Source organism: Condylura cristata, unplaced genomic scaffold (assembly GCF_000260355.1).
Source record: "Condylura cristata isolate star-nosed mole 26May11 unplaced genomic scaffold, ConCri1.0 scaffold00005, whole genome shotgun sequence".
NCBI lineage: Eukaryota > Metazoa > Chordata > Mammalia > Eulipotyphla > Talpidae > Condylura > Condylura cristata.
In genome coordinates, this window is record NW_004567106.1 from 60,149,716 (window position 1) to 60,175,844 (window position 26,129).

Here is a 26,129-nt window from a genome sequence, read left to right on the forward strand (position 1 = left end):
AAAAAAAAAGGCAGTCGTCCATAATCCCACGACCTGAGCACGGAGCTGTCAGCATTTGCTGTGTTTCCGCTGTCTGTTTTTCTTCCAATGCATCTGCTTTTTCCATCCTTGTAATCATGGCATACATACAATTCTGTGTCCTGCTCTTTCACTTAATATTTCCTTTAAAGTTATACCATAAGCACTTTTTCATATTTGCCACGTAGTCTTATTTTTAATGGCTATACATTATAACCAAAGACTAGACCATTTCCTCTCACTCAGCCCAGTTATGTCTGGGACAGTAGGCTTGGGCTTATTTGCCAACTGAAAGCTCACCATTTTCTTTTGCTTTTTTTTTTCCCCCTCTCTCTAGGGATCAAGTTTTTAGGATTAACGTCAGAAATGGAGTCGAGATGAGCAAATTAAGGGAGCTAGTGAATTCAAACAACTTTAAGGTACTTGGTTCAAAGTCTCCTTGAGTATCTTAGCTGTGGTGGGTATCTTTAGCTGCTGACACCACCAGCAGGGTCATTCCTGAAGGGTTTCTATGTCCAGTGCATGTCATCCACCCACCTTGGTGGAGAGTCGATGGGGAGATGTACTTGGGTGGGCGTGGGGTCCTTGGCTCCATCTATCATCCTGGATTCTTCCCCCTCTGATTGCCAGCCGCTGGGGAGGCCCCACTGAATACAGTTGCGAAACAGGCAGTGGGTTTCCTTGGGGAGAACCCAGCTCCTCAGGGATCATCCTGGCTTTTGGCAGTTGTACTACAAGAATGAACTCATTGTGCTTTTTACCTGAGCTGTCCTTTAACCTGGCTGATCTTCTGTTTACTTCAGCTCAACTTCTGGCAAACCCCCAGCACTTTCGGTCGTCCTGTAGATGTGCTGGTCCCGTTGGTCAGTCTGCTACCGGTCAAATCCTTCCTGAAGTCCCAGGGCTTAGAGTATGCAGTGACTATTGAAGACCTGCAGGTGGGTAGACTGAGGTCCCCCTCACTGTTCTCGTTGGGACCAAACAGCCAGAATGGACCTGAGACGTTTTCAAGTTCTGTACTTATCCATCCCCATTTCACAGATGAAGAAACTTTGGTATATGGCAGCAAAGTGCAAGGACTAGTTAGAGAAACATGTAGTAGAAAGGGCATACATAAGTCAGGAAACCTTTGGAACCAAATCCTGACTTTGCTTACTAGTAGCCGTGGGACTTTGAACAAGCGGTGAATGAAACCCTTGAACCTCTGTTTCTTCATCGATGAAAATGGAAATAGTGGTGCTTCTCTTGTGCGCTTTATTGAGAAGATCAAGCGTCCATTACACCTGAGATGTCTGATGGCACCATTGTATTGTAGAAGCTGCACATGCATTCAGTCTTCTCCATTTTCTTATTTGAAGTTGGAAGAGAAGAACAGAGTGGGTGGAAGGGTGTTGGAGACTGGTGGTTGAAAGTCTCCTTAAGAAAGGGGGATGTCACCATGGCCCCCCAGCAGAGGCAACAGCCTCGCCACCTATAGCTGAACAGCAAGACAGCGCCTGGCTCATGTTCTCTCCTTCACTGAGGTGGGTTATGGACTAATTGGTGATTTGGCCCGGGAGTTTCCTGATGGCGTGAGCAGCTGTGAGCTTATTAATCATCCTCACATGTCACACACATCTGCCAGGAACCTTCAAAGTATGAGTGGTTATAAGAATTTCTTTGTTTCTGAATGGTTTCCCAAGCTGTGTATGTCAGAGGCACTGGATACCAGATGCGGGCCGATGTCTAGAGAATTCATAGTCCAGAATAAGCAAGTAGCGCATATGTTACATCCAGGGTGTAAGTGTGTTTAGCATGGGGCGATAACATTGGGCTCCAAGTAGGAACACCTTAGAGGTCTGTGGAAGTCTGACCCCCTTTCACACTTTGACATTTGTGCTTCTTGGTATGTGTGCCCAGGGCCCCACCATCTTGGCCAGCCCATGTGCCCAGCCATGGTGAGAATATGAACCTTCACTGCCAGGGCGTCATTTCCTGATGTTGCTGTGTCTGTTTTAGGCCCTTTTAGATAATGAAGATAAAGAAATGCAGCACAGCCAAGGGCAGGAACGGAGCAGTAATAACTTCAACTACGGGTCCTACCATTCCCTGGAAGCTGTAAGTGTTTGGATCAGCCAAGATCAAGGGCATCTGCCTGCTGGTTTTGTGACCCCCCCTCTTTCCCAGGGGCCACTAGCTCTTAGCACAGAATCCCTCCGGGGGGGCTAATGTGTGAAGGCACAGCTTAGACGTGCTGCAGGTTCCAGACTCCTGCCGTAAAGGGAATGTTGCAATGCAATGAGTCACAGTTTCTTTGGTTTCCCAGTGCATATAGAATTATCTATTAAGTGTGCAGTGGTATTATGCATTTAAAAAAATTGGTGCTTTATTAAAAAATATTTTTTTTAATAAGGTAAGCTAGAGAGAAGACTTTTTAAAAAAGATTTATTTACTGATGCATATACAGGCCAGAGGTGCAGGAGTGATGGGAGGCTTCACCAGATTCAGGGTGGGGAGCAGAACAGGCAGATCGACGAAGCACACTGCTGCGGGGTGGGGGGGGCAGCGGGCGGGTCAGGAGAGGTCTGCCGCGCCATGTGGGTCACCTCTGGGGCTGGGGATCGAACTTGTACAGAAGTGGCTGCAGCCAGCTTGCAGTGCTGCATCCTACCTGTTGTGCCACTGAGGTGGGCCCTATTAAAAATATTCTAATGCTTTAGTTCATTGTTGGAAACATGATACCTGTAGCATTGTTCCTTGCAAGGTTGACACAAACTTTCCATTTGTGAAAAGGAAAGGATCTGTCCTTTTGCAGGGCAATAAACTACGGTCTGCCTACACACTTTCGCCCCTTCTAGTTTTGGGGGTTGACCCCCACCTGCATCTATGAGCACCGTGAAACACAAACAGACATTTTCTCTCACATGCTTCCTTCTTTTCTCAAGTAACCCCTTAAAGAAAACCATGAAATAACTGCAATCATTTTCAGGGCTTGTAATTCAACCTTCTCAGACCCCACCATAATCCCTGTATTTTATTCAACCAGATTAAAATGTCTCTTATTCCAGGAAAGTAGACAAGTGGTTATTTCGAAGGTTAACCAAATATTTCCACTCATTTATCATGACTGCTTATAACATATATTTGTTCCATCATGTATTCTGGTGCTGTGTTTAGTTAGAAACCACTTTATGTAGATGGCTGACTTTCAAGGTAAGCTAACCCTTCCAGTGAAAAACTCAGAGCAGAGTAATTTAATATGATGTCGGAACGAGGCAGCAAGTTGGGCTGTGCAATGGGACCGTACCACGTAGAGCACGGTACGTGGAACCTCTCTGCCAGCTCAGGAACACCTTCCCCTCTACATGGTGGGCTCCTTCCTGAACCTGCATACAGCTTCTTTAGACCCAAAGACAGTGTTGCCAGCATGCTTTGTGAGGGGATTGGCTTTAGGTTTTTTTTTCTAGATGGGGATTATTTCAAACATTCACCAGCTACTTCCACTTCTTTCCCATGATTGTCAGTAGCTTTGTTTATTGTGTACACTTCCAACCACACTGCCCCTTGATCCCTGTGTGACCAGTGACATACATCTGCAAAACAGCTGGATAAAGTTAGGAGTTCAGTCTGGGGCCAGGGACAAAAGCAGAGCTCAGGGCCCACACAGGGATCAAACCCATGACGTTAGCTCATTAACATGGGTTTCCTAGCCGAGCTAACCAGCTGCAAATGTCACCTAGGACCTGAGAAACGCTATCCTCTCACCTACCTGCTTTTGTTCTCTGGCTTTAGCTGCTTTGCCATCTGGGTTACACCTTTCTCTTGTTCCCTCAAAGGCCTGTTGCTGTGGCTTGGTGGACCGTCTCCCCCCTGGCTTCATCATATTCAGTTCTTTCTGAAAACAGCTTTTAAGAGCTCAGAGTCATTAGGCCTTCTTAGATCTCCAGTGGGAATTTCATGTCTGTCGCTGCCAGGGTTTCTAGTTTCAGACCCTTTGTGTGTGTGGTTGCGGTTGCTGTTATTTTCTTAGTTTGTGAGTTTTCCTCTGATGTTGGTGGTGTGGATTTGGAACCCCCTGTCTGGACATGACTTGGTGGTTGAATTTTTCCTGGGTGTCTCTTCCTTCCCATGGCTCCGGGCAGCCATGTGGCTTTTGGGCCACTTTCCAGGATCCATGGGTAGAGTTTCCAGGCCCCTTGTCATGGCCAGAATTGGATTCTCAGCTCTCCAGTCCCACTCTTTAGGTCCTGTACTCTTATACTTGGCATCCAAGGCAAATGTTGATCCTGGGGATCTAACTTCCTCTCTCCACTCTGCTTTGTGTCTCCTCACTTCTGGCACATGTATGTCCGTCCCTACCCTCCCAACCCCATTTTTTTTTTTTTGGCTGTTAAATGTGACCATGAATCATTTTCATTGTATTTTAACTGGCTTGCCTATATAAAATACAATATTTGGGAGGTGGTTTCTGGCTTCTGCTCAATCTGCCATATTGACTACAGGTCTGATCAACCCTTTAAGTATGATTTACTCTATATTGATTGCATATTTTCCTCCTTTGTACAACATCTTTCCATTTGAAGGTCTAAATATAAATTTGTTTATTTCCTTCTTTTGACTCGCAAAAGGTTTGCACAACTAAGATGGATGAATTCTATTTAAATGAAACTTTTTATTTTTATTTTTTTTACTGAAAGCAAATGGAAGCATTCACAACCATGATTTACTTCACTTGTTCTTTCAAAGCTTTCAGAAGAATCCTCTCCAAAATGGGGTGCCTGTAGTGCAGGGTGTAACAAGCTAGGGTGCGGGAGGAACAAGCACAACTTTTAGTTATATTTCTGCACCTATTTCTGTTTGTTATGAATGCAACCATTTTTATGTCTAATTTTTCTGTTAGTGTATATAATTGTGTAGCTGTGTGTTTGTGTACACACATATCTGGGTGTGTATACATGTATGTGCTATGTGCATGCTGGTTTTTTTTTTTTTCAGCGATGGAGAAAGTGGTCAAAAAGGCCACTTTGGAGACCACTGCTTATAAGAACCTTGGCTACACGTATTGCAGGATGGTGCAAAGACCATTCCCTTTTGGAGCAATATTTGCTGAAGTCTCACTACTCTAATTTGGTGGACAAATATTAGATCTTGTTCTCTAGAAATATGTAGACACAAAATCAAAATAAGCATCCCAAGCCAACTATAGGGTCAACTCCAAGGCTAGGGCCCAGTGGAAATCATTAAGCTCAACAAGATAGAGTTCAGGGATACCTATCCAAAACCGAACAACACTTTAAAAATTCTGTGGGTGCCCTCTTTCACGCTTCAGATTTACCAAGAGATGGACAACATTGCCAGAGAATTTCCCGACTTGGTGAGCAAAGTGGAAATTGGACATTCATTTGAGAAACGGCCAATGTATGTACTGAAGGTGAGGTCCCCTGTGTTGCAAATGGTCTGACTGGACTCAGGCTCCTGGCTCCCTCGTGTTCAGCCATCAGCCCTCAGGTTTCTGGAGGACACAGCTTTTTACACTTGATCTTAACCAAAAGGATGAGACGTGATGGGCACACAGCTTTTTAAGACCTTGACTTCAGGGAGGGGACTCCCCTGGGGGCTTGAATTTGATCTGACAGAGACCCAGCTTTCACCTGAGATGAGGCAAGTTTGAAAGACCACATGCCTTTCCAACTTCTGATTGAAAGGCAAGATGGGGGCAGGGAAAGGGATGTGGTTAGTATTCCAGAAAGCTCTCAGATGGGCCATCGTCTTTTTCCTTCATTCCCAACCTCCTGGAAGTAGCAAGACAAATTGGACAGGTCTATGAACTCTATTCCTCTTTTAGGGGTGCTTATTGGAATAGCAATCTGGGAAGCCAATTTTAGAGTTGATGTAATTTTAAACCCAGCCTATGATCTTTGGCTGCACAAAGCTTAATTTCCAGATATTTCTAACAGATTCAGGTCTGTATTGGCCAAGGAGGTAGAGAATTTATGGCAGTAACATAAATTACAAAATAATCCAGCCAAATGAATAAAAAGGAATTTGGAGAGAGAAACCATGGGACAACTAAGAATTTGTCAAGTCCTTAGCTTTCTATAAACCTGAAGTAGCCGGGTCAGAGCGATGGTTACATTACCAGCGGGAGAAGAGTCACCACTGAGCTATTTGTGCTAAAATACTAGGCATAAATTTAGATTCTTTGCCAATCTGGTGGAGACCCCGGCTTCATTAGCACCATGCTCTGACCCAACAGGGCCCAACACTCAAAGGCAGGAGCCAGATTCATTTAATGCCATTTCAAAAGAGAGATAGTGAAGACCCTTTGTCTTCATTTTCAAACTGAATTCTTTTATTGCCTCCACTCCAACAGGCTGGCTCCTACACTCTGGTGTCTCTCTCTGTCGGATTACCATTTGAGGTCTTTCAAGAGGCATAATATTATCTCTAATCGCACTGGCATTTTCATTCACAATAGCAATTGTTTCCCCTCCCATTTGCTTCCAATCCTGCAGCAGCTCAAGCTGCCCCATTCACCACTGGGCCCAGGCAGCCAGGCAATTAAACTTCCCGGTCACGGAGAAGCCCAATTAATAGATGGTGCCCTCAGGAACATTTGGTCTCTGAATTATCTTAAATGGATTAAATGAATAGGGGTGAGCTGGGGAGATGAAAGGTGAGTGGAGAAGCAGGCAGGAGGGTCATTTTCTGGTCTCTTTTTCCCTCCACAGTTCAGCACTGGAGAAGGCAGCAGGCGGCCGGCCATTTGGCTGAATGCAGGCATCCATTCCCGGGAGTGGATCTCACAGGCCACGGCCATCTGGACCGCACGGAAGGTCATGTCGCCTGGTATTAGCCAAGAATTCTGGTGGGCCTGCAGGCCCCTGTAGCACCCCGTGAGGCTGGGCCCAGGGGCTATGGTGGGAAGGCACTCTGTACAGACATAGTAGGCTGGGGGCCTTTCTGATGGAAGAATCAAAAGGTCAGCACTTCCAGTCACTTGGGCTAAATGACAGTGAGCATTCATGGCTGGAAGGTGGACCTAAAACTAACTCAGTCAGCCCTCAGAAAGGCCAGAGGTTAGCCTTGAAGCCAGGACTCACTGCAGTTGACATTACCTTTGCCCAGGTTGTGAAATGCTTGTGGGCTTTGCAGAGAGAGCCTGTGAGGGAGGCCGGGGCAGCAGAGGTGGACGCTGCCCCAAAGTTGGGCGTCTCGGGAAGCTGCCCCACTTAGATTTGACAACCAGCCGCCGTGGTGTAGCTCACAAGCTCGTTGTCTCTGCTTAGATTGTATCTGACTATGGGAAGGAACCAGCCATCACCTCCATCTTGAAGAAAGTGGATATTTTCTTGCTGCCTGTGGCCAATCCTGATGGATATGTTTACACACAAACTAAAGTGAGTAAGACCATGATGCTGATGAGGCGTAGAGTTCAGATCTGTTTGTTGAATTCCTTGCTTTGCCACTAAAACAGTTTTATGGCCTTTGTGAAAACTTCCACCATTGTGCATGCTCTGAGTCTGGCTTTCCCTTTCTGGTCATCCTTGGACCTGAGACTCACCAGGGAATTTGTTTTTTTGTTTTTTAAGATTTATTTATTTATGCATACAGAACTGGGGTACAGGCCAGAGGTGCAGGGGCGGCGAGAGGCTTCACCAGAGACAGAGTGGGGAGCAGAACAGGCAGATCAACGAAGTACACTGCTGAGGGGAGCAGTGGGCGGGTCAGGAGAGGTCTGCTGCCCCATGCAGTCTCCTCCGGGGCAGGCGGGAATCAAACTCATGCGGAAGTGGCTTCAGCTTCTCAGTGCTGTGCTTTAACCCGCTGCGCCACCAGGGAGGGCCCAGGAATTTTTTTTCTTAGAAATGTCTCATGAACTCCCCATCATGGATCTCGAACAACTACCAACCCATTTCCCACTTCTTTTCATTTCTTTCCCTCCCACACATTCTAAAGTAAATCCCAGACACCATGTTATTTCACCCAAAACTGTGTGTACATCTCTGATGATAATTAAAACAAACAAGCAGGTGCTATACACTACACCACTGTCAGCTGTAAACAGGCAATGGAAGTATTTAATATCCTCTAATTCTGCAGACCATCTTTAAAGACTCAGCGTGTTGACATCAGAGTCCCCATCGAGTCCCCACCTGCATTTGGTTGCCGTGGCTCTGCAGACTCTTATTCTACAACAGTCACCACCCCAACACCACACACACATTTGTTGGAGAAACCAAGTCCTGTGTCCTTTAGGATGTCCCCAGACCTACACCAGCACCATGCTCCCTTCTTGTGCACATTTATGTCCCCTTGCCTGGGTTACTTCCTACTCACCCGTAGTCAGCTTTCCAGATTTAATTGGATCCAGGTGAACTTTTTAGGCAAGAATAAAACAGTTGCTGTGCATGTCCTGGTGCACCAGTGATCACTGAGTTGCAAATTGTGTGTTTGTCCTGCATGTACCAAAAAATATCATCAGCTCTCAGGGGCAGTTGGCTGCAGTTCCAGTCTCAAAGCAAGAGGGTGAAGCCTTCTTTTATGGGGGACAAGAGGAAACTGTCCATCAGTTAGGAATGGAGCCCGGATGGGTCTCCAAAACTGGGGTGACATCCCCCCCCCACCCCTGCCCCAAGAAAACCTCTGCCCATTCCTGTGCCCTGACTGATCTCTGGAGGCTTGTTTTCTCCTTGGTGAATTTCCAGAATCGACTATGGAGGAAGACGCGGTCCATAAACCCCGGAAGCTCCTGTGTTGGTGTTGATGCCAATAGAAACTGGAATGCCAGTTTTGCAGGTTGGTGGGGGGACAGTTCTCCAGTCTGGCTACCATGGGCAGCCTGGTCCATGGACTCCAGGTTGGCTGCTAATTCCCAGGCTGGCTCCATCGCTGATTCATTGACTAACCTGGGTGAAGCCCTTATGTTCTCTGTGTCTCATGTATTGATTTAAAAAAATTTGGCTGGGGTTGGGGAGGATCTGAGGGGGAGTGGTGGAGGAATTCCTGTTTTCCTGAGAGAATGAAGTATTTTAAAACCCACCTTTGTCTTAGCTATAACCTTCACAGGCCTTCCTTATTCTCTGGCTCTCCCAGCTTCTCTGTGGGTTGAAGGACTCCTGGTAGCAACTCAGAAGAGAGCAATTGCTATTGTTATCCTACCAAGTGAGATTGCCTCATGAAGGTTAACACTGAACAGTTCACCCTCACCTGGGTACAGACGGACCTCAGCCCTTCAGTATCACTGAAGGAGATTGGGAATTAGGAGAGCTGGATTCTTAGTTCCAACTTTTTAAAAACCATCTGCACAATAATGACAGTGACTTCCTGTATATTATCTTCCTTTTTCTTCTGACCCAGCGAGTGCATTTTATTATCTTAAATGAGATAATTGAAGCTCAGAGACCAACTCAAGAGCTTATGGTTGATTAGCATCTAAACTCACCTTCCCACTCTGAATCTGAATAGCTCTCCCTGTTCCACAGCTGAACTGATGTTTTGTTCTTAATGTACTTCTTTAACATGCATAAAAACACCACATAAACCATTGAAGGAAAAAAAAAACTGTGACTGTGGGAAAGGAGTTGATACAAATGTGGGAACCAATGGCATCAAAGTTAAACCAGCTATTCCCACAGCTGGGTGGTTTCACACACACACCAGAGACCTCAGGGAGCTGTACTGTGAAGTAATACAGAAGGCAATATTTCTAAATACTTGTCAAATAATCAAGAGAGTTTAGCCACAACAATAGATTATTTCTGGCAGCACTTGGCCATTAACATCTGAACCAAGAGAATGAGTTGACACCAGAATAAATGGAATCATTTTCATTATTAATTGCTATTCATATTAATTATCTAGCATACTTATTAATTTCAACTCATTGTCAAGTGTGATATTAATTATTTAAGACAACTGTTTGTGATACAATACAAGGTCAACTCTAGCCATTTAAAGGAATCCTATCCCTTTTCCTGCTCCAACATCCCCTCTTTGTATCCCTCCCCACGACGTATCCACACGTGGACCAGGTAATGGTGGGGGCAGGGGTACCTGCCTGTGGCCAATACCTTTTGTCCTTCCTCTGGGTCGACTGCCTTGAACTTCTGTTTGCTTGGCCAATGAACTGATGTTTGTTCTTGGGCTGCCTCCTAGGAGAAGGCGCCAGTAGTAACCCTTGCTCCGAAGTGTACCATGGACCCCGTGTCCACTCAGAAGTGGAGGTGAAGTCAGTAGTTGATTTCATCCAGAACCACGGGAATTTCAAATGCTTCATCGACATTCACAGCTACTCACAGCTGCTGATGTATCCCTACGGGTACACAGTCAAGAAGGCCCCGGATGCTGAAGAGCTGGTGAGTGGTAGCTGCCTTCGTTCACTCTTGGGCCTGCCCAGGTGGGTCCCACAGTCTTCTAGGGAGCACCCAGGAACCTGGGCTCATTTCACCCTGGGTCCAGTCTTCACTCCCTGAAATAAGGGGGGCCCTTAGCACTGTGTTTGCTTTGAGTTCCAAGAACCACACTTGATCCCATTGTTTGCCAAGAACAGTAGGAGGCATTTTGGTGGGCAAGGGGCATGTGCTCCTCACCCAGGTTAAGGTAGAGCTGAAGGAGGGTGTTAGGCCACAGCCTGAGGTGCTCTGTGCCATGCATAGGAATCCCTCCTGGGATGGGACCAAGAACTGAGGGTGGACTGACAGAGGAGGGCTGGCATTGAGGACAGGCCCATCCCTGAGTGCTGGTCAGCTTAATGTGCCTCCAGCTCGGTGCCACAGCTAAGCCACAAAGCTTCTGGTACATGTGGGACTTGGGGCTGGGTGTGGCGTAGATTTTGGTCTCCCGCAGTTGTCTGGGTAACACACATCTTTCTAGGGCAGCCTGTCTGCCTCTGCTCTGGAACAGCAACTCTTTGTGGGTTTTCTCTTGGACACACTTGGTCTTCCCTGAGCAGAGGTGAAGATGATGGTCCTTTTACTGGATTCCTTAGGGGCTGGCGAACAGTCCCCCAGCAATTTGGAGGGCTCATACAGCTCATCCAGTCTGAGCATACAGTGCACACACTCCCCAAGCGCTTATCTCCCACCAGTCTCTTTACCCCTTTCCCAAAACTGGAAGTAAAGAACCGGGGACATAGTGGGAGGAGGAGTTGGAGGAAATAGGCCATTTACTTAAGGCCCAGTCAAGTCTGGTTCTGGTTGGATGGGAAAGAAGAAGAGCCCAGAAAGGAATATCAGGGGAGGGGCCGAGGATCTTCCAAACCTTTGCAGTGCGTGATAGTGAGGACTGTCTGGCTGCGGGATTCTTTCTCACTCTGCTGACCGCCCCTCCTAGGACGATGTGGCGAGGCGTGCGGCCACGGCTCTGGCCTCCCTGTCGGGCACTGAATACCATGTGGGCCCTACCTGCACCACCGTCTGTAAGTATCTGCTTTTATTGGTTGTTTAGAAAAACGCTGAGAGAGGAAACTTGCAATGGAACAGGAAAAGAATCGCAAGTTCGACACCTGCATTGTCTAATTGTGTTGTTAGTACTGGTCTGAATTTATGTCATGCCTGTGTGAGAACAGCCATCACAGTCTTTTCGTCTGTATCTCCACCACCACTATTGTGCAGTTCAGCACGTACCCGTGAAGAGTTAAGCCCCCTCGGCCTGGCAGTGTCTGTGTTCCTTATCTTCATTAAAGACCTTGACATCATTTATCAAAAATTCCTCAAACCTATCATCTACCTCTGGAGTGGAAGCCCAGGGTGTGGGAGAGGGGGTGGGAGAGATTCCCTCACTGTCCTTTCAGAAATGAACACGTGTTGGGGGCAGCTGGGAGTTGAGATAGGAGGTGTTCCCAATCATGATCAGCAAGAAACCCAGAGACACCCCAAACCTTTAGCAAGATGCCAAACCTGCTGATGCTTGAGTTTCATTACTCACAACCTCAGCCTTCTCTTGAGGAAATACCTCTATTTTGGTGTCTCATTCATCTTCATCTAAGCATTTTTTTTTCCTGCTAAGATCTTTCTAGCCCCCTTATTTTAAAGCTTCTATTGAAGAATATGATCATTCTCCAAGACCCTAGCTATAAATGGGAACTATAAATACAAACATGTTTTAAGCCAGCACCCCTCTTTCCTCTCTAGTGCCTCCTTTTCCAAACTGCAGCTCACCTTCCCATCCTACCTGCTTCAACTGGCTTTCCCCTTGTGAAGCTTCCCCTTTAGGGACAGGAACTCTCCATCCCACCTCCTGGGCTCTCTACTGTGATCTCTGCTCTCTTGTTTGTTTCAAGTGCTGCGTGGAACAGTTAGCATGATGCTGGTGTTTGTGTTGCTAATTGCAGCAACAACCATTAATTATTCATGGCTTATTATTATTAGTTTGGTTACATGGGAACTCCTCAGAGAACAAACACATCAGGAGAGTTTCTCCACCTCCTGCTGAATTAGTCAGGACAGAATAGGGACCAAAGAGAGCTCTGAAGGCTGGCGAGGTGCCTTCTGGCACCAAAGATCCTCTCAGAAGATCTTTGTGGGTCACCAGGGTCCTGGCTTTTGGGTCAAACACAAGTTTAAAGAATGGTCTTGTCCTCCTACAGCAGACACATCCTCCTCCCCCTTGTGAACTAGGCCAAAATCAAGAGAGAGGTGTCGGGTTCCTGCAACCCACGGGGAAAGCTCCCCTCCTTGTTGTCCAGGACGCATAAAAACTCCTGGCTCTTGCAAAAGCCCATCTGTGTGTTCTTTCTAGGCTTTGTCTGCTCTCCTTCCTTTCCAGCGATTTAATCAAGTCTTGCATAAGACCACGAATGTGCGACATGTAGCTAACCTGTGCCCCTTCAAGTGCAGGACCTTGTTTTACATTGGCCATTTTAGAGAAAAATCGTTCTAAAATGGATTCCACCCTTTCCCGCCTTCTGAAACCAACATGCGTAGAAGAGAGTGCAGGGACTTTCTTCAGGGCTGAGAGCCTCGTGACTGTCAGATGTTATGCTGGGCCTTCCAGCTCTCTGCTAAACAGCCCAGAATCCTTTTGTGGCTTTAATTCTGGTGTCGGCTTTTTCGAGTTGTCCTGGCCCCTTCTGCTCAGAAGGGGCTTTCAGGACCCCTGCCTCTAGCAGGTCTTCCACCTCCTCTTCCCTGATTCTGACCTATGAAGGGCTTGGAAACAGCTTTCTTTGAGCTGGTTTGGCTCACGGGTCAATCAGGAGTGGTCAGGATGGCAATTTGAAAATATTCATAAGGGACCAATGAGCCTCTAATAAGATGTCTAAATATCTACTACTAGGGAGCAGGTCGCTCACACTCAATGTATTCAGACATTGGGACGTGCCCCGTCCTGGCCTGAATGAAGACGAAGTGAGACCCTTTCTGTGCTGATAAGGAATAACTTTTAAGCATTAAGTGAAAAAACACTGTGGATAGTATATTCCCATTTATGTAAAAAAAAAATTAAAAAGAGACGATAGACTTTGAGCAGGAACACAAATAAAGCAAAGTTCTTCAACTTGATCTCTTGGACTGCTCAGGCCTCCTTCCTGAATTTCTCATGAAATATTGTATTTAAGCTTCCCATTCAAATAACCTCCTCTAACCTCTGGCGTCACTGTCTGTTTCTTAGAGGGTAGAGAAAGGCTATGGGAACAACATGAGGGTCCCGGAGAATACGGGGTAGTCTGTTCTGTGAACCCAAAGAGTGGAAGCAGCATCTCTAGAAAAATCATAAATGGCCTCATGAGAAATAACTCTCAGCAATATGGCAAAACAAGAGACCCGTTTTTATTTAACAGACATGTCATGTACCGAATGGACTAGAAGTAGGTTGGACCAAACCTGGGCTTTCTCTCATCAGAAGAAACTGGGGTTAAATTCTCACCCTCCACTTTCTGCTAGTACTTCCCAGAGAACTTGCTTTTCGGCTGGATCTCCTAGTCCATAAAACAAGGATAATAACACCTACCTTGTTGGGTTTTTAAAGATTAAATGAGATTATACATGTCAAGTTTTCAGGATAAGCAATTGGCTCCTGGTCGATGATCAATAAACACTGACCACGATTGACGTCATCATTTCATTACTTAAAGTCATCTGCACTGTGCACGATGAGCCAATGTCAGCGGAGTTGGGGAAGAAAACCAGGCCCTTCTCTTGTCTTTTCCCAGCCTTTTGGCCAGGGAAGTCCCAAGGGCTGTGCTTCTTTTTTGGGTACCGGTTATCTCTGGCTGTGTAAAAAGCTATCCACCACTGTGTTAGCAGCTTAACACAACAAACATTCCTTTTTTATGCAGATTATGTGGGCCAGGAATCTAAGAGTGGCTTGGTTGGGTCACTGGTTCAGGGTCTCTCCCGGGGTCAGGCGCGAAGTGAGAGCCCTGGAGACTGGCTGGAGACCTCAAGCTTCCCCACGTGGACTTCTCTCTGGGGGTCCTGCCAGCACTGCAGCCAGTTTCCCACAGAACAAGAGAATAGAGAGAAAGCCAGGCAAAGCCGCTGCATCTCTGGTGCCCTCGCTTTGAAGGTGGCACACCTTCATTCCTGCACGGGTCAGATCCCCCACACGCATGGGCCCTACGCTGGATGAGACTGCCAGGAGGCAAGGGCCTCTGGGCTCTCTGGAGGCTGTCTCCCCCATTCTTCCTCTATAAAAACTGATTTCGAGTGACCTACACAGTGTCGAGGGGTCTACACAGTGTGTTAGTGACAAGGTAGGAACAAAGATTTAAAATCAGTTGGTGGGGGGGCGAGTGACCGTCCCAGTGGGAGGCGAGCCTGAGACAGGCCTGCCTACATGTCATAGGTCTGATGACTTTGAGGAAGAACCCTGGATCCCTGGGAACCACTGGCAGGCAGAGCTCCCGGCCCCTTCCCGTCTAACCCCAAGAGACACTGGGCTCCAGTTTACAACAACATGGATGGAACTGGAGGGCAATGATACTAAACAAAATAAGTCAGAAGCAGAAAGAAATGCAGGATGATTTCATCACTTGTATACGGAATATAAAATGCAAAGCCAGGGAACAGACTTCAACTCTTGTAATGCCAAGGCAGAACTGAGGCTACGGGGTGGGGGTGGGGGAGCTAAGGCATAAGTGGGGGCCTCAGAGGACTGTGGTGGAAGTGGACGGTCGGCTCGTGCGATAACCACGTTGGTGAAGGGATCCCACTGAAACGTGAACAGTGCTGTAAATCCACATTGCCTCAAGGGACGTATTTTATAAACAAACAAGAAGCAGTAAGGAGGAATAATTTAAAAGAGAGAGAGAGAGAGAGATACTGGACTTCAAGGGTGTTTCCTCCTCTGACTTACAGACCCAGCAAGCGGCAGCAGCATGGACTGGGCTTATGACCATGGCATCAAGTACGCCTTCTCCTTTGAGCTGAGAGACACTGGCCACTACGGCTTCCTCCTGCCCGCTGACCAGATCATCCCCACGGCAGAGGAGACCTGGCTGGGGCTGAAGACCATCATGGAGCATGTGCGGGACAACCTGTACTAGAGGGCCCCCATGGATTGCAACCTCTACTAAGGGCCCCCCTGTCTACCACAGCTCACCCCCTGCAGCACACACACCAGGGCCGTTCTGGAAGAGGGTTGTTCTTTCAGGTAACAAGTCAGAGCCCTCTGCTGTGGAGTGAACACAGGTTAGCCCCTGTTTATGAATTCCAGGGGTGCCCGTGAGAAGCCGTCTGTCAGCTTCTAGGTCCTGTTGTTTTACTGTGTCCTCTGCGCTTTGCTCCCACACAGCTGGCTGGGCAGGCTGCCCCTTAGTAGGTAGCCTGTTGCTAACTCAGTTTTAGAACTAAAAGAGGTCTGAGTTGGCTTTCTGGGATCCCGATCTCAGTGTGTGTAATGCCTTGCAGCCAAGCCAGTGACTGCGTTTGGTGGGGCCCCAGAGAGGCACGGGGAGACCGTGCTTATTCTTTAGACCAGTCTCACAGGGGATGCAGAACTTCCTTCTCTTTATCTCATTCCTTCTGGAACATATTTTCTTTGAAAATAAATCCTGTAAGGTCATCAGTGTGGGTCATTGCCTGTTTTTTTGGTTTGTGTTTATTTGTTTTTAGTCTGAATACAAAGCAGAGGATCCGCTGCCCATCACAGCCAAAAATTCCCAGATGCCACAGTCCTTATCACTTTCCTCTCTTTATTATTCAGTGTAACTGGGCTCCCAGAAGGGGATCTGTGTCACTATAGGGTCTGCTTTCTCAGAAATCCTGCATGGAATGGTGATCTAAAGAGCGGGATTGCTAAATTATCCCCATCTGTCCTAATGGACTCATCACCACTTTGCCTTTTGAACTCACTTCAAAGATCTTGCCCTCACCCTCCAGGTCCTAAATCACGCCTCTGGCCTGGATAATCTCACTGCCCTGGCACATTCCTGTTGTGCTCTGGTGTACCCTCCTTCCGCCCTTCCTCCCACCATCCTCCCTTTCTCTTTCCTTCCTTCCTTTCTCTCCTTCCTCCCTTCCTCCTTCCCTTTTATTTTTGTCTTTGGAGTTGTCTTCTTCCCTTTCCATCCTGGCCCTTGAGGACCAAGGTGAAGCAAAGATTCATCAGTCAGGCTGCTCTTGTTCCATCCTTCACAGCACATACCATCTGCCTCCTTTCCCCCCCTTTTCAAATATGTCTGTAAATCTTACCCTTCTGCCTAGGATTTGTGCAGCATCTGGTGTGTGCTCATAAGCCAATAAATATTCAATGTGAGTCTCATGATCATCTCTTATTCTTTGCCTTCACCTGAATGGAACCAAGCCATGGTTTTGAATATGCAGTTCTTTATAATGTCAAAAGTCAATCTTAATCCCCACCCGTATCACATGACATGAAGGGAGGCCTTCTCCATCAGACCGAGGGGCCTCCAGGGCAATGTTACCTTGGTGATTTTGTTCTGGTCCTGGGTCTAGTCCTTAGTTTTTTAGCTAAGAAGCTCGATATTCTTGGTGTCCCTGTTGATTAGACTTGGAGATGCTGACTCACGCCTACGGAGCTCAGATGAGACAGATGATAAAATCAGAATACGAATTTATTAATTTACATCATGGCATGTAACTGTTTAGTGGATTGGATTCTCACGTCGGCTGAACAGTACATTCTCTCCCTGTAGGCAAGATACATGGGAAGCCAAATTATAATCAGAAGGTTGTTTAGTGAGCGGGCGTCAGAGCAAGGAAAGTTAATTACAGTCTATGATTAGAATTTTTAATGGTATCCAGCTCTAATAGCATGATATATCCAATTCTATAACCAGAACACACCTGCCAGCTGGTCGTTTGTGTGGCTACTTGAGACTGCTTCACAACAGACAATGTAGGCACAATTCTCGCTTCTCTGACTAGCTTGTAACTTGGCCCCGTTTGTGAATCCTCTGTCTGTCCCCGAGATTGAGGTTGTCCTCTGGAGCCCTTAATGGAAAGGTTTATAAAACAAGACACGAAAAACTGTCATAAGAAACCTGTGAATATCGTAAGATGAAGCCCTGATACCTGTGACTTTCAAAAAAATTAAGATGTGGGTAGGTAAATTGGACAAAGGGGGTCAATTGTATGGTGGTGGGGAGAAACTAGGCTTTTGGTGGTGATCACAATGTTGTGTCTACAGATGTCAATTAAAATGCTGTATACCTGAAACCAATATGTTATAAACTAAGGTTACTTAGGTAGAAACTAAGCTTAAAAAAAATCTTATATACTAGAAGATATTTATATACTAGAAGATATTTATAATGTACACAGCAGTCAGAAGATGTATAAAGAGCTCCTGCAGACCATCAAAGAAAAAGAAAAAAGGAAATAACTCAGTAGAAAAATGGACATAGGTATGAGCAAGAATTTCACAAAAGAGAAAACAGGTAAATATGATAAACATGAAAGGATGATGAATGATCAAAGACGTGTAGTTCAAGATCACAAAGGGATGCTATGTAGTATTCTTTCAATTTACAGAAATTTCAGTTTACACAAAAAGTTGGAGAGGAGGTGGATGATAGGATCTTTTATGTATTATTAGTTGGCATATGACTTAGTAAAACAATTTTGGAAAATAGTTTGGCATTATCTTCTAAAGTTTACACCTTAGGATCCCGCTATTCCACCCCAGGCACAAAGTCAAGAAATTCTGATACCTAATTAACAGAGACATAGATGAGACTGTTCGTGGTCATACAGCTCATAGTGGCAAAACTCTAAACCATCGAAAGTCATCAGGGGGAGAATAGGTGCATAACAAATGACATTTTCACATACTGAAATATTATACAATGGTCAAAAAAGTTAGTATGATTTCCTACCAAAAATGTTAATATGATTTCCTTTCTAGAAAGTTCCAAATAACTGAACTATACACACACACACATGCATGCACACACACACACATGCTTGTAAGACATGTAAAATTTGGTTTGGTAAAACGATACAAAACAGGAAACAAAATATAGTAAACACAAGCACCCCATTCTCCACGTTGAATACATCAACTACGTGTTGGCTGCCAACAACTCAGGGCGCCATTCCTCCCTGAAGAATTGGCCCCTGCCAAGTGGGGGCTGCCTCACCCAGGAGGCTCCACACCTGCTTTCCCTATGTCACTCACACCCCCAAGACTGTCTCTGGTACAAACAGCTCCTCTGGTCTCAGGATGGAGTCGGTATCCTGGCCAGTGTGCTCCTAGACTCTCAATCCAGTCTGCAGTTGATTCCACATCTTCACTTACTCCCAGCACCCCCCTTTCCTGAGTTGCCCCCTCAATAAATCATCTACATGAGGATCCCATCTCAGGCTTAGATGCTAAGGAAAATGGGCTTCAGACAATAATAAAGAAAGAATCTGGGTTTCTGAATGTTGATTGCCTCTGATAAGGAGAGGCACTATGGTTCCATGAAAAACCTAGGTTTTGTTTTAGGTTCTATTTTTCAGGTACTTACTTCATGATTAAAAAAGAAAACTTCATTAGTGAGCAAAATAAATAATAAAAGAGGGCTATGAACAGATCAGTGATGAGTTGCCATTAAGCAAGGATTATGATTAATCTACTTCTACAGACCTGAAATCCATTTTAAAAATGTTTATAGAGGTACAGATTTTAGCACAAAAAAGCTTTGCTGTTCAGTGTACATTTATTGAATGTCTGGTGTGTGCCAGGGGTGGTTTTAGATGCCAACAGTGGAGTGGCAAGAAGACAAAAATCCTCCTTACATGGAATTCCCTTATGGTTGGCAAAACAGGAAGTGCTCAAGTAAACAATGAAATTATAAAATTTAATTGGATAATGAGAGTGGTTATAAAAAAAGAAAATGGACTACTATGAGGAGAGTTATAGGTGGTGGGGCTGCCTCTAGGTTGGGAAAGCTAGAGGAGATGGTATTGGGTTTGTATAATAATAATAATTTACTTTTAACTTTTACTTTATATACCCCCAAACCATGTGAGAAAAAAATGGCTTAGATGTTATTATCCATATTTTATGAATGGAAAAATCTCAACAGTCTGTTTCTTGTTTAAGACAAGTAATTAATTTATCTGTAAGTGAAGACCCTACTGAAACAGAAAACTTGAGCCATGAACGTTCATGAGCATGACTTAAATTTCTGAAACACATTTAAATTTAATAAGCTTTGAAACCTCACCCAATCAGTCTCCGAGAATTTTCCATGATGAAGGACAGCAAGGAAGATGAAAAAGGGACAATCCATTGGTAACAGGAAAGGGATTTTGAGTTCTCGTGTTTTGCAGCGCTTGGGAGGGCTTTGCTGTGCCACCTACAGTCTAACCCTTGGTGGTGGAGGGACAGGAAGGCTCCAAGAAGTTGCTGCCAGACCAAGTCTGTGGTCGTGGACAGGGTTAACGGTCATCCATGAGGTGGTGCCTGAAGCTAGAGCCCCTTTTGTCTTCTAGATACGGATGTTGGGGAACAGCAGAAAAGTCCCCAATGCCTCCACTTAGCCCTGTGACCTTGGGCCATGATGCAATCGATCTCTGGGATCCCCAGTTTCCTCATTTTTGAAATGAGAATACTCATAGTATTCACTGCCTTATCAAGAGGACTCAGCAAAGAAATGTATTAAGTCCTCAGCACCTGGCCTGGCATTATGTGTTAGCTAGAATTATTGTTCTCATGAAATGGTGGAAATTCATTTAGGAATCTAGTTATTCATTTTTCTAACTGGAAACCTTGTTTTCTTTAGACTTTCTTTGAGCCTTAATGACAAAAAATCAACAGTTCATGGAAATCACTAGTTGGATGTTAAGACGTAGTAGCATTTGGGTCTTGAAATATTGGGGTCTTTCTCGGGGAGCTTCTCCATGTTAAAATGGATTAACGTTTCCCAAAATCTTCCCGGGTTTCCAAGCACCACTGTACCGATTATAGGGGGTCACCTTTGGTTTTCACAGGTGCTGTAACGCCCTGCTGTAGGTCTGTTTTGGGTGAAGCTGAGGGTATGTCCTCGCTCAGGAATGTCCCATGTAGACTGCACTTCTTTTATGTCACTATATTAAGACCAACAATGAAAAATCATTTTTATCGTTATCATCATCATCCTTATCTTTCTGTTTGATGAATTCTGGAATTCTGCCAAACCAGACAGCTTGTAAAATAAATTCTACTATTTGAATTGCGCCTTAAATCATGAACACCAGCTGTTTCTTGTATTTGAAGTGGAGCTCCAGGTGTGCAGGGGCCATCTGCAGAGCACAGGCAGTTTTCTCCTCCTCCAGAATATGTGGGAACCACGGTGCAGCAGCTGGGCAATTTGCTCCTTTAATGCAGAAAGTGAATCTCAGTTTTTTTTTTTGTATCCTCTTCAAGGCCAGGCTCAGGAGCTAGCAAATATTTGTTGATTTGATTTGCTTCAGGGCAGCAAGTTAACAATTGCATAAGCCACACTGAGAACAAGTCAGGGCAGCAGGAAAATACTTTTTCCAACAAATATTATCAGTGGAATTCTGGAAAATAGATTGGAATGCAAGTCCCTAAGTTCTAAGAGAAACAGAGCATAAATTAAGCCTTCAAAGATAAGGAAGACTTGATATTGGTTAAATTGTTGGCATTTTTGCAATGATTTATAGCTTTGAAATGCTTCTATAGATACTGGATAATTAAATTATCACAACCACCTGCTGATCCGCGCACATGGGTATTATTATCCCTAGTTAACTGGCTAGGATGCCACATCTTAAGGAGGTGAAACGGGCCCAAATGAACGCAGATGGAAATGGTAAAGCGGTTCTCAGCATCAGCTCGCCAGATTGTTACCGAGGTGCAGAGAATGCCGTTTTGTTCACTAGGGTTTTGAAGTTGAGTGCTTTTAAAATGCAGAGTTGCCCCACTGTTTCTGGTCTCACAGCCCTGTGTTATCTGCCTGGCTCCAGAGACCTGTAAACTTCCAGTTTTGCATTGTTGAGAGGGAGCTTAGGGAGGTCAGAGCCTGGACTCCCTCCCTGGCTGCTGGTGATCTGCTGGTTGAGGGGGACTGTGTGGTTTGTGCGCATCTGTCCTGGTTGTGCCAACACTCAAGCTTGTCATAAACGGAAAATTAATATCTTACTGATTAAGACCCAGAATGGACAATATTTCCGTCCTTTGGGGACTTCCTGTACTTTGTTGGGGTGAGACAACCCACAGAACCACCTACCCATTTGAAGCACTTCTCTAAACTTTGTATGACAAAATGCACACACTCTCAACAAACAACAGATAGATTCTGCCTGAGTGTTGAAATGACTTGACCTAACCTTAGGAAACCATTAACTCAGGTTTTGGGTTTTCAAGACCCTCAAGGGCAGAGTCAAGGTTTTATTTATTTTGGATCCCCAGCACCTAAGCACACATGTGCATCATAAAGATGTAGTCAGTGAATCACTGCAGTGAGTCAATTTCATGCCTGGTCCAAAAGAAGCCAGCCTCTTCCTCACACAGAGCTAATGGTCTGGCAGTCTCTTTCCCTCTTGTCTAAGTACCTTGCCAGGACATTGTTCTTGTCTGATGGATGTGAGCATCACAGGGTTCAGGGAAAGCAAAGAACTTCGGCTCCAGTTTCAGCAAATCTATATTAGAAGACTCAGAGAAGTCAGGTCTTGAGGGGAAGGAAAGATGACCTGTCTCATCATAGTGAAGCGGTTTGTCTAAAATGCTTCAAGGGACAGCTGCGGCTGGGTAAGTATTAACTTGTTAAGGAGGCCTGTCACAGAGGAAGCCATCAGCTCTTCCTACCCTCCCCCACCAGCCCCATGGCCAGCTAGAGGATCAATATTTAACAGGCATGGCTCTATGTGTCTGCGGGGTCTCCCCAGTGCCTGGCAGGAAGTCTAGGAGTCCTTTGTATACTCTGGAAAACAAACAGAAGATTTGGTTAGCTAGAAAGGTATTTGTTCAAGCAGGAAGGTGGACAGATTGCGAGGCTGGGGAAGGTCTGGTCCTGAACAGAATGGCCTGGCGGACAGTGTTTTCCTCCCCCTTCTTGCTGCAGGGTGGTGGAAGGGTATAGGTGTTGGATCTGTGGTCTCAGAAGCCAAACATGTCGAGGCCTTTGAAATTAAGAGACTGGCAGGAGGCAGTGCAGAGAGGATTTCCCTTTCTTCCAGTAGAAGAAGTAAGAAGTTGATCAATATATTTGTGAGTTGCTCAAACCTTGTTGAGCAAAATTTTGCTCTACTAATATCAGGATTTTATTTTATTTTTTATTTCTCTAATACTTGGAATTCAAATTTGTAGACCTTTCCTTAATTGCTGGCATCATCCATAGTCATAAGATTCAGATTAAAGCTGTTGCAGGGAGCCTCCCTGGTGGCATAAGGGATTAAGTCACAGCACTCTGAAGCTGTCCACAGTCACCACAGCATGAGTTCGATCCCCTGCTGGAAGCTGACCCGATGGGACCTGCATGGCACAGCAGACCTCTCCTGTCTTGCTCACTGCTCCTCTCAGTAGTGTATTTCAGTCGATTAGGCTATTCTGCTCCCCACTCTGTCTCTGGTGAATCCTGTCACCTCTGGCCTGCACTCCAGCTTTATATGCATAAATAAAAAATCTTAACAAAAATAAAGTTGTTGCGTAGATTTCATGGCCTGAGTGTTCTGAAACTCTACTGGGTGGCACTTGCAATGTCTTTCAAATCTCTCAAAGACGTCAATACCCAGGTGGTCCTGGGAGGGGACAGACCTCCCTCTTTCTGCAAGACCATTTTCCAGAGCCAGGCTGCCTTCTCCTTTCATACATGGTAAATTCCTGTACACATATGTCTATTGAAGCTAAAGCACAAATGTCCAGCTGTGGACACAGATTATGTGGGTTCTAATGAGAAGCTTATTTCGAGTGAGCCCAAATCACTCTTCCCGGTCAGATGACATCAGTGGGTCAGTTCAATCAGAAACTGAACTGAATGTGAAGCCCAGAAGTTGTGTCTTACCAAAGGAAGGTGCGTGATCTCCTGACCGAGCAAGTCCATCACTATCTTTCCAACAACACATGCTCACTTTGTATCTCTGTCACATTCCTTAGCAATAAAGTTTTTTTAAATTTTTTTTATTATTATATATATTATAACAGTTTATTTTTACATCATTTTGTACATTTTTTTCCATCTCAATTGTAATCCCCGCGGGTTTCCCATCACCAAGTCACCCGTATGCCATCACCATAATCCCGTGCACTTCCCTCCCCACCCCCCCGTTTCCCACTCCACCCTCACAAAATGTCTCTGGTATATGGCTGTTCATTATTCTTGTTAAGCAATAAAGTATTTTTTTAAAGATTTATTTATTTATGCATACAGAACTGGGGTACAGGCCAGAGGTGCAAGGGTGGTGAGAGGATTCACCAGAGACAGAGTGGGAGCAGAACAGGCTGATTGACAAAGTACACTGCTGAGGGGAGCAGAGGCGGGTCAGGAGAGGTCTGCCAAGCCATGTGGGTCACCTCTAGGGAGGGAATCAAACTTGCACTGCAGCAGCTGTGGCCAGCTTGCAGTGCTGTGTCCTTACCCATTGTGCCCCAGGTAGCGCCCAGCAATAATAAAGTATTTTTAAATTAAAGTCCGGACATTGTGTTTTAGGCAAAATTCTATCACACGCCTAATAGGCTACAGTATAGTGCAGATATAACTGATCTGTACTGGGAAGCCAAAACATTCATGTGACTTGCTTTACTGTGACATTTGCTTTATTGCAGAGGTTTGGAACTGAACCCACAATATCTTTCAGATATGCTTCTACAGGGAGTATTACTATTATTAATATACGTCAAGCCTGAAGTAAACGTGGACCCCGTGGCAGCAGTCTTAAAATTCTTTATGCGTAAGGCCTGACAGCAGGGAAGATGGTTCTGAACCTATGTGACGAAAAGAAGCAAAAAGATTGAAAATCCCAACAGGACACCAGCTTGCACAGGCAGACTCTTGCTCATATCCGTGTTTGATTCATCATTTCTCCAGTCTCCAACCCCCATAATACATTGATTTCAAGGATAGTGACTATCAGTATTGATTTAAATCAGTTTTAATTAAAAAAATCATATTTTGCCATCCAGCACCACATGAGAGAAGAGAAACATATAGAAACAAATGCCTGACAGTGTAAAGCTTTTCAAAATAAGTTTAATGAGGACACTGGCCAGTTTTTCCATCCTTCGCCCCTATAGTTAAAAAAATATCTAGTACATCACACCCAGCATATGTAATAACGTCTTTATGTATTCTGTACAAATTCTGCTGTACCCATGAGGCACAGAAATTGAAATAAAAATAAAAAAGACGAGAGTAAAATACACAGGAGTCCTTACAATGTCTTCCTTCACCCTGTAGGAGCAAGACCTCACGTTGGAGACACCAGGTTTGACTGAAGAATGCTTCTGACCCCTGCCTGGAGTTCTAGACTCATAGACAAATACCTACCTGCAGCTAGATGAGGGCAGGCCAGCTACAGCCTACAGGCTGGATCTCTCTCCAACTGTTTTTGTAGAACTTGAATGCTGAGAATCATTTTTACATTATAAAAGGGCAAAAGAGTATTTGGTGAGAAGCCTAGTAGCACTGGCAAAGCCTACGATCTAGGGGGTTCTTGAACAATACAGAGGGTTTAGGGGTGCTGCCTCCTTTGTGGTCCAAAATCCCAGTTTACACCAGATGCTGCTAAAACTTAACTTCAAGTACCTGCTGTTGCCTTACCGAGAACAGTCGATGAACATGTTTTGTATGGTATGTCTTCTGTTCTGTATTCTTGCATAAGATGGAGACATCCTAAGTGGGTCATCATAAAGGTCTTTTTCATGGCTGCCTTCATGCTGTGTGGGCTGAGAGGAGGAGGAAGAGAGGGGATGACAAAGTCAGAGTGTGAGTGGACCCAAGTAGTCCTAAGCCAGATTGTCATGGGTCAGTTGCACTTCATGTTTGACCCTTTCCAGGAAGACTTTGCCAACCCCTGGACAGGGACAATGTCTGGGATACCTTTGTCTTTCCTCCAGGCAGAAGGGACTTTGTAAGTTCCTCCTGGGGTGTCTAGGAGGTCCCCTAGCCAAAGGGAGTGCACCCTTGGTCTGGACCTTTCCTCCAAAGAGCAGGACATGCCTTCTTCAGCTGCTGACACCCAGCCTTCCAGGGAGCAGGCTCTTGGGCACCTCACAATGATCGTTCATTGGCTCCTGGGTGGTCAGGCCTGGGGGGGGCTTTCACTGGCCAAACCCCTTCCCAGCAAGGACTGGGTGGATTTGGGCTGGTGCTCTCTCGGTAACCAGCTGGACAGGTGGGCAAGGTAGTGCATGTGGAGGAGACCAGCCAGGTGCCCAGCTGGAGGCAAATTTGTGGCAGAAGGTGGCCTGGGAGCCTGACCTCAACAGTTGGGCCTAGTTTGAGGATGGTCACTAGTCCTAGTGTTGGGATGCCCTGTGGCAGGATGACAACAGATTAGGTTCCTGATGGAGGGTGGTGAGGATGGGGTCCAATAACTGAAAATCGGGAGCGGCATAGAGTCCAGACGTCAGACTCTGAGCAGATGAACACAGGGCCGGTGGAATGGGCACTGTGAAAGTCTGTGGGACAAGGGTTTGTTCCCCAAAGCTTTGGGCACATGAAGGAGTGAACCAACAAATCTATGCATAAACAGATTTGGTGGTCTGGGCTCTCTGAGGTCACATAGGCGATAATGCCATGG

General features: G+C 45.6%; 1 protein-coding gene across 2 annotated transcripts; it reads left to right on the plus strand.

Moving 5' to 3' along the window:
• Positions 1–395: 395 nt before the first annotated feature.
• Positions 396–15,941, plus strand: CPA4 (carboxypeptidase A4). 2 transcript variants are annotated; one of them, XM_004677043.2, is made up of 10 exons: positions 396–437; positions 822–956; positions 2,017–2,115; positions 5,327–5,428; positions 6,729–6,833; positions 7,287–7,397; positions 8,706–8,796; positions 10,156–10,355; positions 11,332–11,416; positions 15,297–15,941. In XM_004677043.2, exons 1-10 carry the CDS (start codon positions 396–398, stop codon positions 15,482–15,484), a joined length of 1,158 nt encoding a protein of 385 aa, XP_004677100.1. In that variant the 3' UTR covers positions 15,485–15,941. The 2 variants fall into 2 exon arrangements, with proteins under 2 accessions (XP_004677100.1, XP_012576243.1); XM_012720789.1 differs by lacking the exon at positions 2,017–2,115.
• Positions 15,942–26,129: the final 10,188 nt, after the last annotated feature.